Source organism: Metopolophium dirhodum, chromosome 6, assembly GCF_019925205.1.
Source record: "Metopolophium dirhodum isolate CAU chromosome 6, ASM1992520v1, whole genome shotgun sequence".
Taxonomy (NCBI): Eukaryota; Metazoa; Arthropoda; class Insecta; order Hemiptera; family Aphididae; genus Metopolophium; species Metopolophium dirhodum.
The window spans coordinates 15,773,304-15,799,615 of NC_083565.1; the positions used below are offsets into that span (position 1 = coordinate 15,773,304).

Sequence of the window (26,312 nt, forward strand, 5' to 3'; positions counted from 1 at the left end):
TTAGGTATTAATAATGCAACAGCTGAATGTGTATAAGAAAACACCAAAACGTTGGAAATAATACGTGTACCATATGATTGCATTGTTTAAAATAGAACCAGAAGAAAACACTCGGACGAGGTAATTTGGAAATCGAAATCATTTAAATTCTAATGAAAAATGTTGTTAATACAACTTTTGCGTTGGAGTTTGTACAGAACTTTTGTGGCTTAATGCGTTCGGCTCTGGGTATCGGTCTCTAATGTCGCACGTAATAGATTCGACTGCCGTGTTACCGACCGCCGCCGAGCTCCCAAACCTAAAACCCAATAGTTCTACATCTTACAGTAACAAATTCGAATTCCATAATTACCCCATAAAGCATACAAATGACCTTAGCTGCCGGTGCATTGGTAAATGTTAAATAACAAAAAAAAACCATTTCTCTACCTACAGATTATAACATTATAAAAACTGTATTAAACTATAGTAAAATGCAATTCATTCTTTTTTTTTCATAGCTCGTGCAGTGTCTACATTTATATAGTTTTAATCCCAAATGAACTGACAAAAAAGTTGTTAACAGCAAAATATGTGTTGACCGAAAAAGAAAATTACAAAACTCAAATAATATTATAATCATATGATATATTTCGTTTATATCAGGCAATGAATGACATTTTTTATTTATTTCAAGCACAGTTTTGAAATTTGTTACATTTAAATTCCAGTCGTTACAGTTTCAGTCGCCCATTATTAAAGTTATTCATTTGATTAAACATATTTTTACCGTGGTTGAGTTCATCTTTACCTTCAGTAATTGTGTTTTGTTTTTATAATTCATGATTCTCTTCATAAAAACAAGAGTACACTAAATCTGTCCTGTCTACTCTATTATAACAAATATAAGTCTTAAATTAAAACCGCAATACTCAAACACTGATCTGAAGTCCCGAAGCAAACAAACGAAATGAAAAAAAGAAAGTGGAATTGAACTGCACAAGTATAGTTTACAATCAGTGTTGACATACTTTGTTCGATGATTTTGTTCTTCTCGAGAAAATAACGTATTTATTTATTTATTTTTTTTTGTTCGTCAAAGAACAACAAACTAAACATATCATTATATAGGTCAATTGTTTTATTATCTAGTCTAGATTGTAAACTCTCCAATGAATCGAAACATATTTAAATGCCATGTATTGCAATTCAGTCTATAGTGTCTCAGAAGAAAGTGAAAATTGACTATTCTTCGACATAATTTTAAGGGTTTAGTTAACATCTGAGTGTCTAAGAATTGATTATAAACTATATTTAAAAAAATAACAATTAACGAAATCTTATCAAATAAATATAGGTTAAGCCCACCATATACTTAATATCTAGGTAGGTACGTCATACACGAGTCAGACTTATCGTTTCATGTAAAAAATTGATAATTTAAAAATCATCTAAAAGCTGACGTGAAAAATTGTTATAGTTAATCATGAAAAGTGCTTTTTTGCTCTAACATATACATGATTATATACTACAGTTTAAGTATAAGTATATGTTCGGCACATATTATTATATTCCATCCAAAAAGTAAAACATTTCTCAATTATTTTTAGTGTTTATACTTTATACCTCTATCTTAAAAAAATTATACGAATTCAATATATGCATGTATTTACGGAACAACTTCTCGCCGGATGATGGAATACATAATATATAACAACAGTTTCTAAGTACCGGAAATATCTAACAAAACTTATTTCTATCTATACAGTATATTTTTAATGTCAGTTATTCGTTTTTTATCATGTAATAAAATACATAAAATATGACAATTGTTTATAGGAATTTAATATTACGACTTTCGCCCCAATTAATTCCAACTATGACAAGCATAAAAAATTGAAGAGGAACTATTTAAAAAAAAAAAAAAACGATTTTTTTTTTATGCAATAGAGTGACAAAAGTAACTATTGTAAAAAATAAAATTTAAATCCACATGAATTATTAAAATTTCCCAGACACCAAAACACTTCCCACAGTAAGATGTATGATAGAGATGAAAACTAATGTACAGTGCGTGTCTGAAAGATATGACATGTTCGAATGTATGACTGCAGTGTAATATTATTGTTAAATTCTCGAAATATACCCTTTACATATTGTATACATAATATAATATATTAATTTACGAATTCAATATGCATATATTAAGTATATAATACAATAATTAATAGATTTCGGCGTGGTATAGGTTTATCGGGTCAAAGAATATTCTAGTAGTGCCGTATAATTAATATGGATTCGTCTCGAGTTTCCTCTGAATCCGATCGGATTCACGAATAAGCGATTACATATTATTATTATTATTATTATTATTATTATTATAACTCGATGGTAGTGTTACGTCGTCGTCGAAAAAAAAATTACAAAAACCAAATTATCACCGCTATCGCATAACTATATAGATGGATAAAATCGCGGTATTATTATTGGCTTCGGGAGTGAAACCCGAGGCGCCCAAGGAAAAAATGCAATTTTTTTTTTAGAGTCCCCAGTCCGGGAGCGCGTGCAGCCTTCGACCGGTGGCCGAGTTATACCGCGGGATGGGGGCAAAAAAAAATACACCCTCGGCAGCGGCGGCCGCGCGTCAATTAGTCTCGGGCCGCGCCAGGTGTTGTTGTCAGATTTGTGCGCGGAATGATGGAACGCGAACGTTTTGGCCCGGAAAATTAATGCCCGTTTTGTACAGCGTGCGCAAAAACGTCCGCGCCTCGCCTAAAACATACAATTTTCGGAGACCCCGCCGGCGCGTGTGCCCACCCATCCATTTTTTTTTTCCACAACGCTGTATATAGATATATTACGGCATTTCGTCGTCGTTCGGGCTTTCTCCTATACCGCGCCCGATGGTAATCCGCAGACCCTCGTTTTGTTCTTCGCGTGGCGCAATAATTTATTATTATATTATATATTATTATATAAACTTACGTGTTTGTACACGCCGCCGCCGATAAGTGCATTACGCGTGGCTTATAAAAATATCGAAATTCTGTGGTAAAATGGGGTTAAAAGGCTCGTAGTGCAAAGATGACGAGTATTATGCTTACGTTATTGGCAGTGTACCCAAACGGGTAAGGGTAGGGTAAACGCACATCGAAAAGACCTTAAAATGTTGAAAACATTAGCCAGTATTTTGATTTATCCGGGTGAGTTCTGCGTATGTGCTATAGCGATTACCTATATAGGTACCAAAAATACATGAAATGAAAATAATCTTTTCAAAGTCACATTCTTTATTTTTTATTTACTTAATAATTTGGTAGAATCGGTGGCTTATTGAAGACGCACTTATCCGCAAGTTACAATTGTGGTAAAAATAAACTTTATCAGTTTTCTTATAGCAATAACTTATTGTAACTCTGTTATGAATCATATTTTTTGTTTTTATAATAGTTAGGTTAAGTACCCAATACTTAATCGATTTGGCTAATTTTCTTTTTCTATAAAAATCCCCTAAAATTAAAACCCATTATCAAGTAGTTTGTGGATATTAATACGGTTTATGTGAGGCAATTACTGATTATAGATAACAAAACTAAAAAAATAGTAAAAATATTGTTTTAGAATAACTTCAAATTATCCAAAGTAAAATATATTTCCATGAACGTTAAGACTTTTCGAGAAAATTATTGTTTAAATTAACTAATTGAATCAGCTTTAATTATAATATTATTACACTGTATTTTTCATAAAAATAGTAGTTGTTGTCAAACTTTGTATAAATATTATGTAAGTACCTTCAGTAAGTATAGAAACGCATACAATCATTACATTGACAAATTCTTGTTAAATTACAATTAGGGTGCAAATTACACTATTGTTTATACACTGGGTAATGGGTATGTATTGTACACCTACTAAAATATTACCATGAATATTTTTTTCTTTTTTTTTTCTTGAATAATTTATAATGACGCACAATATGAAAAATATAATGGTTGTAGGTAGGGGGTGGTGAGGTTTATATTTGGCGTGATAATAATTTAATATCCAGTCTCTGCGCTTGCTCTTCCAAGAAGTATATATCCCTTAATATTGTAATATATTATAGATACAATACATTCATACTCGTATGTATAATACTGCTGCCATTTCAACGTACAATTTAAATATTATGTGTGGTAATCGTGATCACTGTGGATTTTAATTTTACTTTTCTTCTGTTGAGAAACAATATAATATATAATATTTTGTACAATTAAGTACAATAAGAAAATGTGTTAAATAAAAATACATTGGTATTATAATGACACTACCCATTGGAAGTTAATATGTTGGGTGGTAAGAAATCATTTATTATTATTATTATTATTATTTTTTTTTTTTTTTTTTGCTCTTAGTTAGTATTAATATAATTATATTTATTTATTGTTTCTTTTTTTATTATTACCTATTATAAATTTAAAAGATCTCCCATCATTTGCGGTTTAAACGTCGCCGAGGATTACCTTGAAAAAAACCTTGAATAAAGACGATATAAAAAAATATTTAACCGTCCTTTTATTTGTTGTGGTTAAGCCAGCTGGTCAGCTGGTCTTATGTGTCAAATACTTATATGCGTATAGTTCACGGTTAGTTCGATTCTCCCAACCAATTTCGAGATACAAATCGTTTAAACAATATATTATCGTCATCATATTATTATACTAAAATTGTAATTTCATCACTGTATATTATGTTTAACAATAAGCCCATTTAACTTGAGATATTTAACTCTTAAACAGGTACATGTTATAGTGGCTTAGCATAACTACGAAATTAAGACCCGGCCAATTAGGTTCAACAAATATATCACAAAAATATCTAGGTAACGATAATTGCCGTGAATTTGTTAAATAACCATAAAATATAGCTTAGCTTAGTGCTATGATTTTAAAGTTTATCTCACTGCTAAATATAGGAGTACATCTGTGTTCATAAATTGCTTTAAAACTTTATTCGTTAGCAAACTAGTTGTATTTACGTGAATTTTGTACAACAATAATATTTTACACAAACATATTTAAATAACTTATCATACTTATGACACTTACGTTAAAATATTGACTCGAACTAATTAATTTTAAATTATGAAGTTTTCTGTTTATAATCAAATTCGCGGCGAAACCCTATTTAGCTATTTCAATGATGCTACGAGAGTAAAATATCCAAGTGTACCTTATAAAAATAATTCAATTAATTTGAAATTGACCTTTTAAACTTAATTAACAGAAATTCGTCTTCATTATTTCGAATCTTTATCTTCATAATGGTCCCTTCATTTCGTCAGTAAACACATTTAATTATTTATAGTTTCGTATAAATGCATGGTATGTGAGTTTTAATAATATGAATTAAAACTAAAATAAGTAATAAAGAAAATGTGAAGTATAAATTTAAAAATAAAATATTTGTTTTGTCAAGATCGACAATTCTAAAACATAATATTATAATAATATTTTTATAGACGGTAATTAGAACATTTATTTTAACTTTGACTTTATCATAATATATTATATTATACCAAACACGCATTTAATAATTAAATTTAAAATATATCATAATATGTGCATTGTACAACGCTCATAACAATTTGTGTGCGTATATAAACAGTAATTTAAAATTCTGTCGATCGGCATTTACGATTTACTTCGTTTGGTGGTTTTTTCAAAACCTAACACGTTTTATAATACTATAGCATATTAAGCGCCAGCGTATAATTAAACATTAAACTACGGTCAGCCCACAAGGGATGATTAACTATGGCCGTTTATTATAATGGCAGTAATATATTTAATTTCCTATTATTTCTTGGTTTAAATTAATATCGCCGTCACATTGGTTCCATAAATAAGTACACGATGAACATAACATGATATGTTATGTAAATATATACAACTGAAGCACACACATTGTTGCCATTTTCAATTGAACTTCTGTGGTTTTTTTATGTGAGAAGTTTTAAGGTTTTATTTGCATCAATTCAAATATACTTTATAGTAAAATAAAATAATATGACCGATACAGTTTTTATTTTATATAGCTTACACATAACACATAAATTGTATACACACTAACGTTTAATACTTAATAATATTTACCCCAAACTACCCGCATGAGTATAAATTAAATAGAAATTAAACGTGTAAATAAGTTTAAATTACAATATTGCAACGCGTTGTAAAATAAATTCTGAAAAATATGACAAGTTATTACTTCTAACATATAAAAATAAATAATTTGGCAAATTTTTATTTTAAAATATTTTGGAAAATGGCACCTTTGCTTTATAAACTGTTTTATATAGCCTATTTAAAGTTTCAACTCTAAAACATTCATCTTAGGCCTGAAATATTGAATAATATGTAAGTTGGAAAGGCATGAGAAAGCTTTACCATAACAATACAACTTCGTGCAGAGGTGATAGAATTCAATAGTACAAAGAAGGATGAATGAAAAATATTTGAGAATAATAAAATATATTTATATAAAGCCATAATTTCAAAATAAAAGTTTTGAAAAAAAAACTTATTAGTGAGTTTATAAATTATTATTTCTAAAACTGTTATTTTAAAGTTCCGTATAAACCAGAACGGGAATTAGTTACCACGATGCACTATAATCATGCTAACATGAATTATTAATTGAAAAATGTTAAGCATTTATGATTTATCACTCTCTTGTGTTTCAACTTGTAATTAGAAACTATAAATGCTGCTTACACAAAAAAAAAATCATAAATTCGTTGGATAAAAAATGATTTACTAACAAAATGCAATATTTTCAGTCTATTTCGTGTCAATTTTTGTTTATCCATTCTAAACATCGCGATGTCTTTCTAAAACAATAATGTGTCATAAAAAATGTTCTCAATAATATAAAACTACGCATCCGTGTATTAAATAGTGATCTGTTTTTATTCAGGAATATTGTACAATTTCCTTATAGATTCGATACATTATACAAAAGTGAATAAACATAATAGGTAGGTGCGCAAACTTATCACAGGTACATAAGATACATTGATTCAGCTGATAACATAAAATTAAAACAGAAATATTGAGATTTCATAAAAGTTTATAAGCTTAATGAAATATATTTTTTTTAACTTCTACAAGATGGACTTTTACTTACCTCCGAATAGAGTAGAGAGAAAAAGTACTTTTTCCGAAAATATTTACAATTGATACTGTATTTATATATAGTGGACTTATTATACTATTAAGACGTGTTCTTTATATAGTAAAATAGTTTATCGATTTTCTCAAACATTCAACATTTTATTATACTATAACGGCACGGGTCCAATTGTGTTTTCCCACGCATGGTCAGTTCGGAGCATGTCGACGTTCTTGCTATATTAATGCCCAATTGTTGTATGTAACGGGGGTGTATGACCGACAAAGTTATAATATCTGTGAAGGTGGTGGTGCCGGTCGGAGGATGGTTCCGGGGGTAGTAAACACATATTGAATATAAGAAGTATATATTGTACACAAAAATAAAATAAATCCTGAAAACTCGTCCGTACAATATATACGTAGGTTTAGGCTAATGCGGGTTCGTGCGCAAACATATTCATGATGTCGTCGCTCCTTTTAGAGCCCTCGCCAAACGCAAACACACCCCCGTCACCGAGCACGCAGCACATATACACAAGCACCCCGTTAAATCCATCGGAAAAAGGATGAAAAACGTGAAAAAAAATGAGCAAAAGAAAAAAAAAACACGCACTCCGAGTTAAATATAAATGAAGACTTGACCGTTGCTTTTTATGTTGTTTTTTTCGCTTCAAAAGTAGGTATGTATGCGTACCTGATTTTTCCATTTTATCGGTGGCGTGCTTATACATCTTTATAATATCACTATTGTTGCGTGGAATTTTCAATTTCAGTTCGTATAATATTAACATACACATACAGTTATAAATGCAACATTACAAGGGAATCATATTATTCGAGTTTTGTCTTCGATGATTTCGTTTTATTTCTCTTGGGTCAGTCGTTTTAAGAACCAACAAGTGTCTTACGACGTCTGCATACAGTCATTTTACTATAATATTATTATATTATACTAGTATATAAGTTGAAGGTTTAGACACATTACAATTTAAAGGAAATAATATACAATGATATGTTTGACGTTCGCAACTTAAAATATAGAGTACTTATTCAAATATTCAAAGATTAATAATTCAAATTTTAAACTATTTTTTTTTTGCATGAATTACACATAAAAGGGTAACTTATTTCAATTTGAAACATATTTTCAAACTATTCCACATTCAACCTGATTTGTGTGATCACCTAAGCAACCAATTTAACGAAATTAATTTTTCTTTCAATTGTGAACGCTCTGAGCATTTCTAGATAATAGATATGAAATGAAAGTGATTTTAAGTGTATTAAACTACATTTATATTTAAACATAAAGTTATCAATTCAAAAAATAAATACAAATATATATTTTGAAAGAAAATTGAAGTTGATCCTTGGGAAAAATAAACACTTGTCTGGAAAATTCGTTAAAAAAATGAGAGGTTTAATTTTTTTTAAATATTGTAAAGACTATCAAAACAAGAAAAAATACCATTTTAATCGATAAACATCTTAAGAAAAGTAAACTTACCAAAACATTGGAAAGCAAAGTATGCATTATTCGATGAAAAACCTAAAACACTCTTCATGCAAAAAGCTTTTATAATCACTGTAAAACATCAATAAAAACGCAATTATAAAAAAGAATGTTTAATTTAAACAAATATAGTAACATCTTAAAAATAAATTATTTTTATATTAAAAGTGATATATTCATTAATTTTTGTTCTTATCTAGATATTTACTTTAAATGATTTTGTTTATAAAATTATAATTATTGATATATGTTATATTAATTATTTAATTATAATTTATTATACGTCATTTGACAAGTAAATAAATGTAATATTAAACATCTCTATAGAATTTCTATAGAATACAATTCAATTTTTTAAGATTATAGGTTTATAAATTTAAACAATATAACAAAAATCGATTTCATCGAAACAGTTTACCACACATTTCACATGTTCACAATAATTATTATTCCATTTATACGTAAGTTGTTTTTCTTCACGCTTTGGAAATAACTGATGAAATCTAAAAATGATCTCGTCAAAATAAAATATCCATAGATACTCTATATAATTTTACAATAAGAAATTCAATACAATTCTTATGCATGTAATTATATCTCCAAAAAATATTGTATGGATATTTTTAAATAAAATAGTAAATAAATGTGAACATGTCTTACCTTATACTTTCATCTTAACTAAACTTAAATGTCACAGACATATAAAGTTATAAATAATACTAATAAATTTATAATATGGGTAAAAGTGTTTACTGATTAATTAATTAATTAACTGTTAACATCCACAAATCCAACAATAAAATATAAAAAATAGCATTTGTAGATATTTAAAATAGTACCTAATACAACTTTAAAAATTGCTATGTTAAAAAAACATTTTAACTATTAGAATACAAATCATAGTAATATAATAATAGGTATATTGACTGATAAAATAATTTCCATGTTAAGAATAAACCCTGTTGTATATGTACGTATATATAAAAGTTATTATATATTCCATAGCAGAAACATTACGTATATTTTGCTCGAAACATATATAAATTCTATACATTTATACAATTTTGATTTAATTTAGGTAAAAGTTTATTTCTGTATACTGTATATTAATGATTTAGCAGAACCAACACCAACTAAACAATCTCGTTGATTCGGATATTACGCAAATATATTAGAATATACAATCTTGAATAAAATAAGATTTTTTTCAATCTACATATTACATGAAATCATACTTGGTTGATTTACATTAGATTTAATGTCACACTAATCGAACGTGTACTCAAAATAACAAAATAAATGGACTATATATCTTTTTTATTATCCAAGCATCCTGATTTTTCGTTTGCGGAAATCACCTTCACTTCCCATTTTTGAATTATACAGTAGTCGTCTGCTTGTGTATCAAGATAACGGTACACTGTTTACTATAATTTACGGATGGTGACAAAATATACTATATCATTATAACTCGGTCGGATTTTTCACTGTGCGAGATTGAATTAAATGTTCGTATTCTATATGATTTTATGAATTGAATATAGGCATAATAGATAGTTTATAATATATAATTGTTATAATCATAGACTAAAAAAAAATCCTACAAGGAATAATAACAGCGTGATAAATTACTTACCATTTTTTTCGAGATGTGATAATGATAACTGTCAAGTTTTTTGGTAGAAATAAGATCCTATAGTATAGTCGAAGTATTATTTTTAAACATTTAATATTACCTGTAGGTGTTTAACATGAATATGTAGATGAGTATTTCACCTTATAATCACCCTACCATCTTATTATAATATTATGTAACCGTTAACATTTTAACTTAAGCATTGTGTGTACTTATATATAATATATTATTAGTGATTTATCTATTACATCAGCCGTTTATCGTGGCATATTACGTTCACTAATATTTTAAAAAACATTTCCGTAGTGAAATTGCATATACAAAGCGCCGTGTTACAAAATATTTAAATTAGTTCGGTACTTTCATTATATATTATTTTTATTGTACGCTCATACTTGATTATATAGTTATTGACATTTATTTAACCAGAGAACTTCTAATTGTTGATATTTATTTTTACAAGAAAGTGAATCAGTCTAGATTTGTCTAATGGCTTGAGTTTCTTTATGGAACAGAATAATATTATGTGTTGTATCTTATGTGTGCACTGGACAAACGACGGTGGACGTAATACATTTAATTGTTATTTTTCTTCAATCCACGCCTCAAGTACAATTTGAAACCTATCGATCTGCCCTTTAACTTATTTTTGTGTTTGACGTTAATGAGACTATCTGTGTATTATTTTCGTATTCCGTGCCAACAGATGGTTGGGCAATAGTTCCATGGTAAAATTGGTAAACATAATCCTAACATAATACATAATACATTTAACCACCAGTTTTATTAATTAGGTGTCGAATATATTTCAGTGTATTATGTATATATTTACATGATAGAAGTGATTTTACATTCCTAAATAAAGTGAATGAACTTGTATTGGCCGATAAGAATAAGTTGCCATACAAATTGTGCGATATATATATATATTTTTTTAACATTATAATAGAACAACAACATTATTGAAAGACGATATGTTTATACAATTATTCGTGGGGGGAAGCACAACCCTCCTACCAAATCATCAATAAAAGGCATCCGTGTCGTTCGGGGTAGTTAAAAAGTTTTATGCATCGATACTGTTTGTTTTTTTATTACATTGTTTTAGCGAGCTTTATAAACCATATCCACAGCGAAAATAATTCGCCACGTGGTATTTACATTATATAATATAATATACTTCAATAACAATGTATTATAATTTACGTCATATAGGAGATGGATGTAAGTGATTCAACTCAGTAAATGGGTGTTTTACATGTATCACAACGACGTTACGTGATGAGCCATCCAGCTGTAGATCGGGAATTCGGGTTAGGTATGTGGTAAAAGGTTGGTTGTGGCTACAATGGGAGTGGTTAGAAGACGTTTGGCAAGAACCCACTAATATGCATTTTCCGGCGACATATTATTATACACTCTGAATATTAGGGTGCGCACCTCGCAAAGCCATTATCACGGTCTTAATTTAATAGAAACTATAGCACGCGCATTTGACGGTAAATTAAATGCGATCTTACTACATGGTGTGACATATTATATGTGTGTGGATATTATACCATAAGAGGAATAATAACTATTATTATCGTTATTAACTCCACGGTGGTATTTTCGTCACGTATCCTGTACTTGCCGCAGACGTATGCCACATGGTACATGCAATACACGTTTTGAAAATCAATAACTAGGTTAATACCAAAGAACGTGAACAATTTGCGTTTGGTGTGCTTATTGTAGACGATTTGCAAGATAATACTAACATCGCTACCGGTTTGTTTAATTTCAGGAGAAACAGTCAACTGCAGAGAGCGTTGTTTTGAGGCCCCTGGAATTGGCGAGTAGCGGCAAATACCGCTGTGAAGTTTCAGCCGAAGCGCCGTCGTTCCAAACGGTCACCAATCACAGCTCTATGCTTACAGTTGGTAAGTTTCATTTTATCGTCGACAACGCTATAATAATAATCAAACGTATTTCTATGACGTGTTCAATGCTATATATTAATGTAAACTGTTCGTAACACTAAAAATATATTATCTCGGTCGCTTAAACTGCTATTTGTTTTGAGAAGCAAAAAAATCATTAATTTTAACAGATCAACACAAACGTTAAGGATGAAAAATGTAGTAAGCAAATAAATTTATGGGTCCGTAAATAAAACAAATTCATTAAAAAGGCTAAGGAACCGAATAAAATATTACCTCAAATAGACGATAATGATTTTACGTTTTATTGCGTCATAAAATATAAATAATTATTGTTTGCTTTGCGATTTTTTATATCAATTCTTTGAAATCAAACGAATCACTTATGTTTGACCCGTAAAATCATACGCAGGAGAGGAGAGATGCTTCAAAATTAAACCCTATAAAAAGTTTTTTAGCCACAGAAATCAATAATTGTTACTAACTAAAGTTGAGAGCAAAATATAAATGCTTAATTAATGTACACCACTGAATCATGAAATTCACTCAATAGCCACATGCACATTTATCGTTTCAAAAATCAACTCGTAATATAATTAATTACACTATATTTATATATTTTCCAACTGCCGAGGTTTTAAAGTTTATTATTTCATGAAATGTAAAGTTTGTAATGGGACATTTTCAAGATGTGTGTCGAGATGACTTACATAGAAAGGTATAAGTTTTACATTAGTTACCCTTTTAGTGTAACGTCGTGGCCGTGGAATCATAACTTTTTATATTATATAAATAAGCTAATATAAGAGTAGGTAAATGAGTAATATACTAATATTAAAGACTAGAGTCAGAAAGTGACGTGAATTGTTTTTAACAATAGTCGAGTTATTCAAAATTCTACTTCTACTTCTACAGACTACAAACCAGTGCATAGCTATTATTAAATTCCATTAATTTAAAACGTCTGTTCTATGTTTTATGCGCTGTCAAATGAATTTCACCCAGGTAGAATAATGATTAAGACGTTAAACCGTATACTGTAAAATTCCTTTGATGATTTTTTGTTGTAATTGTCTGTGACTCGTCCCGTTTCACGGAAAAACAATACATTTTTACCAGAAGAACAACATTTATGGTCGCCGATCGTATTTAGGTTACTGTCTTCCGTCTCCCAATCGTCTTCGCCGTCGTCAACGAGGTGCATATTATTACACGTTTATTATACTGCAGGATCAGAGAGAAGGACCTAAGAGTATATATTACACGTAAAAGTCTCCGGGTACTCGACCAAATATTTATTCAACCTTAGTGCGTTTTAAACGACCGGGAACAATACACATCCACCGTAGTCTTCGGTCCCCGGCGCCTCGTAAAACCCGATATATACGAGAATATTGTCGTCGCACGTGCAAATTGGTTTAACTCGGTGGCGCGCCTTTGTCTCGGCGATCCAATTCAATCCGACCCTCTCGAGTGCGCCACTGTCTACCACTCGAATTGAAGGTGGGAGACAAGTATATTACTTATATTATATATGTATATATATATATATGTGCACCGCTCTCTCGGTGGATATACACTTATGCGCGTAATCTCACAGATATATAGGTAGACCGAATCGATTCGATTGGTAAATTATATGCGCTAACGGCGGAGGATCATTACGACGTTTACGATTACGTTTCTAAATGTTTATTGCCGGGGACAAAAAAAAACAAAACTATAAATATACGTGCGTATGTGTGCGAGTGCGCGCGCGTGTAAGCAGAATTTATCTTTTGCAATGGATTTCACGATGACTCCTTACGTTTTTTTCGTGAAAATAAATCAATATATATATATATTACTTGCCGCTTGATGGCATTTCATTAAAATACCTACTGGTAATAATACAGAGTAGGTATCCTATAACAAAACGTAATCGATGCGAGATACCGTTATTATATTAAATGTTATTGAAGTTACAAAATGTCGTGTTATCTTTTATAGCTAGTATACCTTTTAGGTTTAAAAGTTAAGATCAGTAACAATCTACCCTCTCTTGATAATATTTGATTCGGTCGCTTTAGAAGATACGCTTTAAGAAACCCACACGTCATGCATTATGTTTCCTACATCGATGTGTATGATACATTTTACAAATTAAAGTTATTTATTGTTGAGTATGTTGTAACAATATTTAAATAAATATTTATGTACTAACACGTTTTAGTATTTAGATTGAAAATTATTGAACATAATAACATATTCCATAACGTGTCGTATTCCAGTAACATAACCGACATCAATGAGATAATGATGTAGTGAATTTTGTAATATTATAAAATCATATTTAGATAGTATAACTATTGATCTTTTCCCTCCCTAATCATAACTCCCAAGAAAATAATACCGGCAACCTAGGTAGGTATGTAAATTATTGAATTTTAGCCAGCGTGGGTTTACATCGTTTTTGGAGGTAACAGTTTATACGATTTAAAGTTGAAGGAAATTCAAATAAAAATAATCCAGACAGGATACAGAAACCGGATATTAAGAATCCATCTCGCTACGTTAACCGTCAGCTCAGGATAATTATGTGTGTAGTACTTACATTTCATTTGAAAGCAGCAATGGTTGCATCCAAAAATAAATTAGAACCTAAAAGTAGTAGTACCTACTGTATATACTATATTTACCAAAATGTTACATTATAATTTTACGCCAAACCTTATTTCAATTTGTATAAAATTTAACTCAAGAATGTTATATAGGAATCGTTTTTCACAAATCCAGGGTATGTAACAAAAACAAATATTCTTCATTTTAAAAAATGAAAATTTTAAAAAACCGATATCTACTGAATTTTTATTCTTTTTGAACTCCAATGTAATATTTATTTTTTTTTCTGAGTCAGTCTGTTTAATATTATAAATTTTGTTCGCATTATCATAGTGTTTTATATTTTTTTTGTTATAAATAAATGTCCAAAAGTTAATGATCCCCGTTTGAAACAAAAAAACTTTTTTCCCGACTAAAAGTCGAAATTAGGTTGGTCTTCTCACTCTTCTCCGACTTGACAGAGATAATAAATATTTCGTTTACAAGTTCCGGTGGCAGTTAGTTGCGATGCCTCTCATAGACATTTCAAACTTCTATAATGAAATGTTATTTCGCAATATCGCTAGACAAGAAAAAGTTGTAAAACGAGTAAAAGTTTTTCGAATAGGCTGATTAACGATGTCGACGTTGGACACCGAGTTGTGACAATATTTTTTTCCACTGGTATGAAACTAGTTTAAAAAAAAAATTAAACCACATAACTACCTATACGAGTACAGTCGTACCTATACGTATATACAGTTTATGCGTGGGATTACCTCCGCCGAAAAGTCTCGAATCGCGTATTGATATCGACGTAAACATTTCCGCGTGCATTTTATTCGAAACGTCTCCTACACAGCCGAAACGTATTAAATAACGTTCCTCAGAATTTAATAAAGTCCGTGTACGACGCGCGTTCCTATTATTGGGCATAACTTATATATATAAACTGGATTGGTAGTTGTCGTCGATAGCCCTTCTACAGTTATGGCTGATATGGAAAAACTCGGCCGGCACTATGCCGTATCAATATAATATTGGGGGCGATCACACGTTTACTCCTGGTTCATTATATACGTATGCATTTATTGAAATTCGGATTTCCGGAATTTTAAATGTGCTCAAAGGCCGTATTTCCGAATACTTAGACTTTTATCATCTCTGGATTTTAATATAATATTATTAGTTCCACAACTTGTAAGCATACAAAATAAACGTAACATACCTTATCATTATTTAGAAAACTAGAGAACGTTTTTGAAGAATATTTTATTTTTACATAATTAAAAGTCATTGCAAACTATTATATTCATATCGTATATATTTTTTATCTTTGTTCAGCCCCACCCGACGAAGGACCTCGCATATCTGGCGGCCAGGATCGGTACAAGCCGGGCGACACTGTCAACGTGAACTGCACCTCTGGGAGATCGAAACCCGCCGTACAGCTGGCCTGGTACATCAACGGCGAACAGGTTGGCATGCAATTATTTCTATAGTAAAATAATGTCTTTTAAATTATTATAATTGTCATTACTTTCGATTGGAGTAAATTGTACTGCAATAGAAAAAACATATTTAAAAAAAAAAACTATCTACTTAGGTACACCGAATTTAAAAATGTATTCATTATATAATTTTTTGACCACTATTTATTTAGTTTTAAATATGGTTCGTGTGGAAATTAATTTACGTAACTTACATTTTCTTAAGAATACCTACGTATAACCTCTGACGTTTTAAAAAAAACCTGAATACTTACTGGACTTTTAGGCATAATGGAGGAAAAATCACAAAAAAAAAAGATATATTTTGTACTAGGTACTATGGAACATAGTTAATTTATCGAAAAACACTCATTATTTTGAAAAAAATGTTGCTTTGTAAATATTTAAAAATATCTAAAACAAAATATTATCAAAAACATAATCATTAATTGATTTTGAATTAATGAGTATTTGTGTTAAGTGAATCATCAACTAAGTATATACATAATCCAATAACACTTGTCAAAATTTAATCCACGAACCGATTGAAATAATTTTCTCTAAACATAATATATCGTTTTACTTTATCGATGACCCGGTAGCAATACATGGAGCTAGCGATTTGATACACATTTTTTTAGCGAAATTCATAGAAATGTATTAAAGTTATCAAAAATAATTAGGTGTATAGTTAAACTCCGTGATAATATAGAAAAATACACGATGATGACACACGTCATTGATATTTGGATACAAATATGTAGGTTATGTCATAATGAAATTTAAATTTCACCATTACTGCAGTTGATGATATTTACATTTATGATTAATTAATGTAAAAAAATTATAAAAAACTTTTTCCATGAAAATATTTACCATTTAAAAAGTGGATATTGGGTCAATGCCTTTCTCAGCTCTTCTTAGAAACGTTGGTGGCTTAAGTTTTGTTTGTACCCTGTTATTTTAACACACCACCATCTACCTAAAAAAAAAAAAAAACAAAACTCTGACATTGGCCAGTAGTGCATGTCACTCAACGCCGGGATTCGCCCTAAATAATCCTATATACGTGTCTACGTTACATTTTTATATAAATAATAATATGATGTTCGTTTTCGTAGGTAAACTCTTCGTATCTGCGGGGCCCGTACACGGATTACGTCGGTCGCGAGGGGCTGATGGTCACCACGCTGGGCCTCAAGTTCGAGGCTGGAATGCAGCACTTCCGGTTGCCAGGCTCTGGTGGCCACCAGCAGCACCGGAACAGGCTCGACCGGGACATGAAACTCAAATGCGTGGCCACGCTGGGCACTGTATACTGGAAGTCGAAGGAGCAGAGCGCGCTGGCGCACCGGCCGCGGCCCGTCCCTGGACTGCCATTGCCGGCTGCCGATGATGGATTGGTAGGGGGTGACGAACAGGACGCTGACTCCAGGGCTGATCCGGTTCACGGTAAGCGTACCGCCGCCACTCGTTCTGATTGACGCAAGAAAATAGCGTAATGTTACGCAAATCCCGTATAAAATATGTTCCACTTATGAGAAATAAAAAAAAATAGAAATACATTCATAAAATGTGTGAGAATTTTAATTTGTTGGACGTGTTATTTTAGTGGATAGGCAATAATCGATGTAACTACTACAGCGAGATAATTTTTTGGTTATTCGAGAAAGATCTGTACAATAAATAGGTAGATAGGTATGATTATTTAATTATGGAATTCAAAATATTCAGTTCTACAGTATTAGTCGTAGGTTATAGTCGTGTTCGTGAGGGTGAGGAGGTGGGGGGGGGGGTTAATTACGAGCTAGCCGTAACATGGAATATGTTTGAATAAAGAGGCGTATGACATACGGAGATTTGCACTTCGGAGCACCCATATTTTATGAGTGGGGTGGAGGAGAAGATCAGAATACGTACGGAGGAGAACCGGACAGAATAATATGGATTACTATATATATAGTATATAATATATCAGCCATAAATTGTAGGTAAGTCTTTGGCTTTCAGCTGTCGGGAAATAGTCATTGTGGGCGACCTTACAATATAATATAATAATACGTTTCTCTGTGAAGTCCTTCGCCCGTTATACCTGTATCATGATACAATGCTAGCAAATGTCATTGGTTTCACGAAAATTGCATAATATAATAATCATCCCCTACGCATGACCCGTTTAAATATTAAATCATAATATCGAGTTAGGTACTACGACTTAATTATTTTTTTTATATAAATATTATGTTCCCGGTTAAAGGTGTAATGCTCGTAGTATTGTATTGTATTGATCAAAATTATTAGCGTCTGGATAATAATAACATTACGTGATACTAGCTAATGGTTATTTTCGTATACAATTGTTCGTACAGGTAATCATATGATATTATTCCTTAATAAATACTTACGTGTGTATGTACAACATCCAGATTCTAACAAATAGTGCAACTTACCATAGAATATATTTGATTTTATTAGTCTAAAAACATAAATATGATTATATTACGTTTATGAAGAAACGTATACCCCAACAAAATATAATACAAAAATAGATTATTTAATTATTTCAAATTTCAAATTTGTTTAATTGTATGAGTTTTATTTAAATTATATACTTATGGACAGACTAAAATTTCCTAAAATGTACTAGAAAATAAAGACAACAGAATCAGCTATACAAATTTGTATAGCGATTAATAGCTATTGAAGTACAAAGCGTTATGTTAAATGTTCATGTTGTGAGATTTTTTGGATTAAATATTGGTGAAAACATTTTAAGATTTTCAACTATCCCAGTAAGATTAAATTGATCTAATAATAATAAATAAATTGTTTTATTATCATCTTTTTTTACTTTAACAATTTCTTAATATTATTAAATTATTTCTTAGTTTCCAACCACTTACTGACTTCTTCTTTAATTTTTTTAATTAGTTTTTGTTTTTATAGTATTCTGATGTTATAATATTATTTATACTATTGACACTATTCTTTTATTTGATATGTTATTAATTATTACTATACTGTATATTTATTTTGACCGATAAGCAATATTATTATTATTATTATTATTATTATATGACATATAAAACAAAACGATTCCAGAAAATATTTTTTCGTAAAATAACAATATCTTCAAATAAATTTAAAGGACATGGCACATGCAATATAATAATAAGATATCGACATCTTTAAGTGGTTGCAAGGGGAAATGATGATATTAAGGATACCCTCAACAAATAATGATGACATTTATATTATTATTTTATTTTTGTTCGTCACTACTCACTCGGTTATAGTGATATGTGACGCGCCGTGCTTTTTTAATATTTCATTAATACAGTAGAAATAATTCGTATTTAATTCTGAATTTTTTACTTTATAAATTTAATATATAATTAATATAATTTAATATGTCAACCCCCTCACCCGATCGTCGCGTAAAACAACTTTGTGTACGCGATAGCCTGATGTATGTAGGTAATATAATATTTATATTTTATAGAATGGACAATTTAGCAACATTTTGTAATAGTATCTATTACGAAATCATCTTGACCTAAAATGTCAACAATCGATTAGGTATACCCGTAGTACCAAGATTTTATTTATACATTAAAATAATTTCGTTTATTGACATCAAAATTATAATAAGATAATACAAATAATGTCTGTACCTAGTGTACCTATATATTACTATAAACTAATTGTCATTTGCACTGCTGGTACATAAATCGAACTGTTCAATTACTGTTTATTACTCTCGTCGGTTCTATTTATCTGTACCTATGTGCGTAGAAAATAACATGAAAACCATACATAACTAATATTTATTTTTAATTATTTTTCTAGCATCGAGCAACTCGCCTTCCATAAACATTGCTCAATCACTGAACATCAACGAGATCGCGGTCTACGTGTCAGCATCATTGTTTATAGTACTTCTGCGGTAGCGATTGACCGCAACCTAATCAATGTCACAGACCTATTATGTGACAACGGTTTTTAAACAATAATGATAATATAAAAAAAAAAAATAATCTAAAAAAAAATTAGTAAAAAAAAAGAAGAAAAAATGAACAATTTTAAGTCATAAGTTAACTTTAGTTTTTGAAATGTTAATAAGTACCTAAGACTTTTCTGTGTTTTTAAAAAATCAGTCTCCCTATGCGGGGCATGTATATTGTTTTATAATTTGACACTATTATCCTACGTTTTGTTACATTTCGTTGTAATCTATTGTTTACATTGTAAACTTTGAAAAAAAATTTTCAATCATTGTTAAATAATTATTATTATTTACTATTTTATTGTAACATATTTTTATTGAATTTGTATTTATAAAAATTGTTTAGTGTTTGAATATAATATCATGTACATAAGCAAATCATATTATATACGGATAGAGCGTGGTCCGATGTCTATATTGATTCTCGTAAATAATATCGCCGGCTGTATATATTATAATATTAATACATATTATTTAAGTACCTATAATATTGTTATATTATCATGATCAATAATATGCTAGTCACCGCTTGAAAATATGCTAACACCCTGTAGTTAAAAATCTTTAATAATATTATATTATATTGTACCTTTGGAAATATATATCATGTATAACTTAGTGTGTTTGTTTTATTGCGATGAATCCATTATTTTTTATTATTATTTTTCTTTTAATTCACTCCTCGATGACGAACAAATCTTCTTTCTTGCCGAAAGTCGGAAACAATGTTAATATTTAATTTCACAATTAAAACCATTGTTGTGCCGGATGGATGAAACCTAATAGTGGATTTTTATTTGTAAGCCCGCCGCGCCACCACGGCCCCGTTTATATCAAGTCCCAAATGAAAAATGAATATTTAATTTCGACTGTACACGCGCCACCTGGTTTTATCGTCGTGCAGATGGAGCTAATAAAATTATATAGTATCAAACATACAGCTGTCATATTTTTGTTTTTTTTTTCAACTGCACTCCTATATACATATATACATTTACATTTTTCTAAAACTCATTATTTTACTTTTTCATTTTTATTATTGTTATTATTAATACTGTACGAGATGTTTGAAATGACGTATTAACTTTAACATTCCTTTAATATCATTTTAAAATTATCATAATCGTATTCCACGTCATGTAAAATGTAACTATTTTTTGGAGTATATTATGTTAATTTAACCAAACGCGTATACGGTTTTCCTTAAACTTAAATATCAAAAACAGGATTCAATAAATTGTTTTAAAATTAAAACAAAAAAAATATATGATAATAATCATTATTTATACATTCTGTATACAGTTGTTCTGGGTACCAACTTCTTATTTAAATAAACCATAAACCCCCCGTAAACTAATGAAACAAACATTTTCAAAAATTAAAAAGTAATCGTTTAGCAAAAACATAAAAAAAAAACACTTAAATAAGTATGTATTATCCAACGTAATACAATATATTATTTCACTGTAATATTTAATTTTACATGTAATACGAGTACGCAACATATGGATAACAACAAAAGCGAACCACCCAAATGTGTATTAAATATTAAAAATCTGAAAAAAAATCAATGATAAGAAGTTGGTTTTTTATATAATTTTATCGCATTTTTATTATAAATATTTATTATATATTATTATTTATTGATATTAGGTATATGTTTCTTTTTTAACATTCACCAAACAATAACATAAATGGCATGACACAAAAATTAACCACAGTTTCATTTATTGTAATGTTTTGTGGGAATTCAGGCTGTACATAATTAAAGTCATACATTTATTTATCTTTATTTATGTTATTATAAACATTGTTTGTCTAATTACATTTTCATCAGTTTCCAGTAGTACATATTATATAAATACGATAATATGATACAGGTATGTTTTATTGAAAAGAAATCCTTCTCGTTTTAGCAGATGAAATCGATATTTGACCAACATTTGAAATGAGTCGAACAAAATACATAGGTACCTAGAAATTATTGAACACGGTGCGTATTCAAAATATTATGTATCCCTTGAGTACAGCATACGGAAAATTGGCATTTCCCATCCACCAGTTATTAACATTTAAATTAAATTTGTTGAACACGTTACTTTCTATTAATTTTTAATTGCAATAATTTTAGTCGTATAACAATGTAACGAGATAGTTTCAGGTATGTACTACAAAAATGAAAAAAAAATACACCTCTACGTCGAAATATTATTATTATTATTTCGCCATTGTTCTATCGCAACATATTATACTATAATATAATACATCCATGATTGGATTTTGTTTATTTAAAACGTACCTACGTAATGTACTAAAAATAATGAAACGAGACTGTCGATTATTTTGATATTTATTTGGAAATAATTAATAATGTTTCTGGTCGAATAACGACGTGATTGACATCCAAGTGTGCAGCAGAAACGGTTTGATACCGAAAACTCCCCTATAATGACGTATTCTGCTTACAGCATATGTTTTAATTTTGTCAATCGACCGGAAAACCGTTAGGTAGTTCAGGTAAGTGCCTAGCTATACAATATATAATATGTTTTTTGTACGTACGGCTACCACCAATAAAACTGAAGTATGGTAACTGACGTGGAATTAATTCTCTAATATAGTGACATGTGCCTCTTAGGTACTTTTAGTAAGTAGCAACTACACCTTACACGTCCGAAGTTATTTTCCGTAGTATTAGTGGGTACCTCCTATCATATTTTATAATGACGCATGATCCGTTACAACACAACTCTATATTAGGTGTGTTCAATTATAAGAAAACTGCTCAGACAATTGATTGCATTACTGCAAATTTCAACCTACCAGTAAATTGTATAGAAGAGCTAATTTAATATCAAATATTAATATAATAATCAAATTTTTATGATTATTTTAGATTGTGTGCGGAGCGATGATATTGAATTTGCCGTTGATTATAAAATATAAATGCTAGGTGTGGGTGCGTGATTAGTAATGGACATTGCCGTTGTAATCGCTAGTCGTTTTTTCGTCTGGCCAGTAAATATTTTGCGCCACCGAAAAACCGTCCAGTGAGCATTCTATAGTATTTATAATCAATAGTTTTACGATGATTTGTTTTTTATTTATTGTTTTGTGTTATAGTAAAAAAAAAATGTTTATATTATATCTTCCACTTCGAGGGTGGTTTCTGTTTGTAAAATTTAAGTTCATGGTGCTTTGGGCTTTGGTTGCTAAAACTAAAAGGTAAAAATAATTCGTAGAAATTCAGTAGTAGGTACTGCAGTACCCATGAAATAATATCAAATAATATATGATAATGAATAACTCCCTAATAAAACTCCCTAATAGAACAAATAATTACTTATAGCAACTTCAAAAAAATTGAAAACTGACAATGTCCGTAAACAGCTCAAAAAGAATCAAATTATTTTCAAAATTTTATCGTGTATAGAAAATGCTAATATAAACACTCAGTGAAATTTTCAAGTATCTACAGTCATACGTTTTTTTATTACAACAAAATAAGAAAATGGTAACACGAGAAATCAAGTGTATTAATATCAAATGTTGTAAAAATATGAATTTCAAACGCTCATAAAAATTTAATTTGATTTTCTTGTAGAAATTTTTTTTTTTTTTTGGATAAAGGTAGACAAACTTATGGATAATCTTGTATTACATTTTCAAATCTTAGATTTAAAAAGAAAAATTTTTATGAATTCTCAACTCAAAATAATTTGCTAATATTCGTGATTTTCCGTATTTTGTCAATATTTGAACTTTAAATGCTTATAAATAAAAACTGTGACAAAGGATTTTTAATATTTTCAAATGTCATTGTAACAATATAGTAGGTGCCTTGTATTAAATTTTCAAGCTTTTTTACACAACAAATAAAGTTTTATTAACATTCATAGAAAAAAAGACTAATAAATTTGGAAACCAGAAAATGTTTCTAAACAGTTCAAAACAAATAAAAATATAATATTTTAAAAAAATTTTCGTGTATAGAAAATGCAAATATAAACAACCAGTGAAAATGCATGTATATGTATATGTACGTTCATTTGTTTTAAAGTTGCACCAAAAACTAAAATTCGATTTTGTCAAAACCCGATTTTGGGTAAAAATTCCCGTTTTTCTTAATTTTTTTATTGTTTTTCCTAGCGCTTTTGAAAACTATTGAAAATTTGACAATTTGACCTGAATGCACCAACTAGATTCACCTTCCCATCAAACAAGATACTGTTGAAGAAAATCGGAGCAGTTTTACTGCCCCAAACCGTGATGAAAGACACAGAAATAAAATAAAAAATAAAAAAACACACATTGTAGTATAAATACATTCATCGCTCCGCTCAGAATCTAAAATATCTACTAAATTCTATAATTTTATTTTATTTTTTTTTTTTTGAAATTTTATCATTTTAATTACAATATTAAAAGTTTGTTGACTTTTGCTTATAAAATATTTTGGTCAGATTGTATCATTTCTCGAACAGTTTTCTATGAATTATGATACAACCAGACGAGTGCACACCACGATTTAAGATAGTATATGGTTGACCCATTAGAAAAATGTTATTACTCGGTATACGATTTGAATCAAAAATCCAAGTGATCTGGTGACTTTTTTTACTTACAGCACTACAGCCTACAGGTGGTAAATTTAAATTTGTTGAAATGTTAGTTAATTAATTATTATTTACTTATAATATTTGAGAGTTAGTGTATACAGACATTAATAAGATGAATAAATGACAAGTACAAAAAAATAGTCCACCAGAAGCGCTAGTGCCGGCATCCGGATTTAAATCTTATGCCGTCTTATCATAGCTCGTTGGGCAACCATACTATATTAAATCGTCACGCAGATTTTGTGAAGGGGGGAGGGGGATATAGCTGATTAATTTTTAACATGCACTATTTGATTATTAAAAATATAATTTATGGTTATCATCTCTTAAATATTGAAAAAAGGTTATAGGGGAGATCTAAGCCCAAAACCCCTCATTCCCCGATCGACCGCCACTGACAGTTAACTGCAAATTGCAATCGTAGCACGAACATCATACATTTTACCGAAACAGTAAACAGTCAACACATTTTAAATTTTAATATACCTAACCAGTAACGACCCTAGGCTACAGCAAATAACAATGAGATAATAATAACACAACCCACGGATGTTATTGTTCGCACCTCTCGCGTTTTCGGTCCAACTCAAGTCGAAGATTTGACCATTTTCAATTCAAATATTATGTCGAATCTCCGTTATGTACCAGGCCAATGACGTATTTAGAATTCTTTCGAGGGTAGAATTTATTTCCAGGAGAATTGACACCAGCTCACTCCTCTCTCCGGTTTCACTTCGGTTATAAACCGGTGATCCTCTACAGTACTACACTATGTTTATATCAGATTGGTGGTTATCCACTCGGTCGCACAAAAATACTGCTATATAACAATAGTACACGTAGGTACTCGAACAGTATAGGTAATACACAAAGTACAATTAGCCGTGAAAATACATGCATGTGTGCCTCTATATTATATTATATCAATATAAATTATAAGACTTATCCGCGTAGTTTGTACGCTACGTAAGACGAGGTTCGATTTAATTAGCGTCCAAATTATCGTTAAAATTTAAATCCATACCTAACAAGCATTCGCGCATCGCAATAGTCATTATACGGTGACGATGATAATAATTATAATAATGGTATAGCACGCTGATAATTGTTTTTTAAACCAACTTTAATCCCGAACATAATATACAAAGTATGTTTAGTTTGAGTTTGTATCACGGTGTTACCTATACATCATTACCTATACATCACAAAGATCAAAGATGATTTCGGTCTAGTCAGGTTGGCCAGAACTTTTCGTTTTCATTTTGTGGGAAACTCAACTGTATAGCGTGTAATAAATACCTACCTACATATAAATTTTTTTTTTTTCAGAACAGTTTCTATTTTTTTTTTCACTGACCTACGTTATAAAATATACTGTACATATTTTCACAATATTTAGTAATATGACTA

General features: G+C 29.8%; 1 protein-coding gene across 1 annotated transcript in view; it reads left to right on the top strand.

The window, feature by feature from the left end:
- LOC132947031 (uncharacterized) overlaps positions 1 to 20,902 on the top strand; it is a 316,853-nt gene extending 295,951 nt beyond the window's left edge. Inside the window, exons 3-6 of the mRNA XM_061017210.1 lie at positions 12,072 to 12,207; positions 16,132 to 16,265; positions 17,399 to 17,729; positions 20,127 to 20,902. Coding sequence (XP_060873193.1) covers positions 12,072 to 12,207; positions 16,132 to 16,265; positions 17,399 to 17,729; positions 20,127 to 20,227 — 702 coding nt within the window. The 3' untranslated portion in view covers positions 20,228 to 20,902. The remainder of the gene's footprint in view (positions 1 to 12,071; positions 12,208 to 16,131; positions 16,266 to 17,398; positions 17,730 to 20,126) is intronic.
- Positions 20,903 to 26,312: the final 5,410 nt, after the last annotated feature.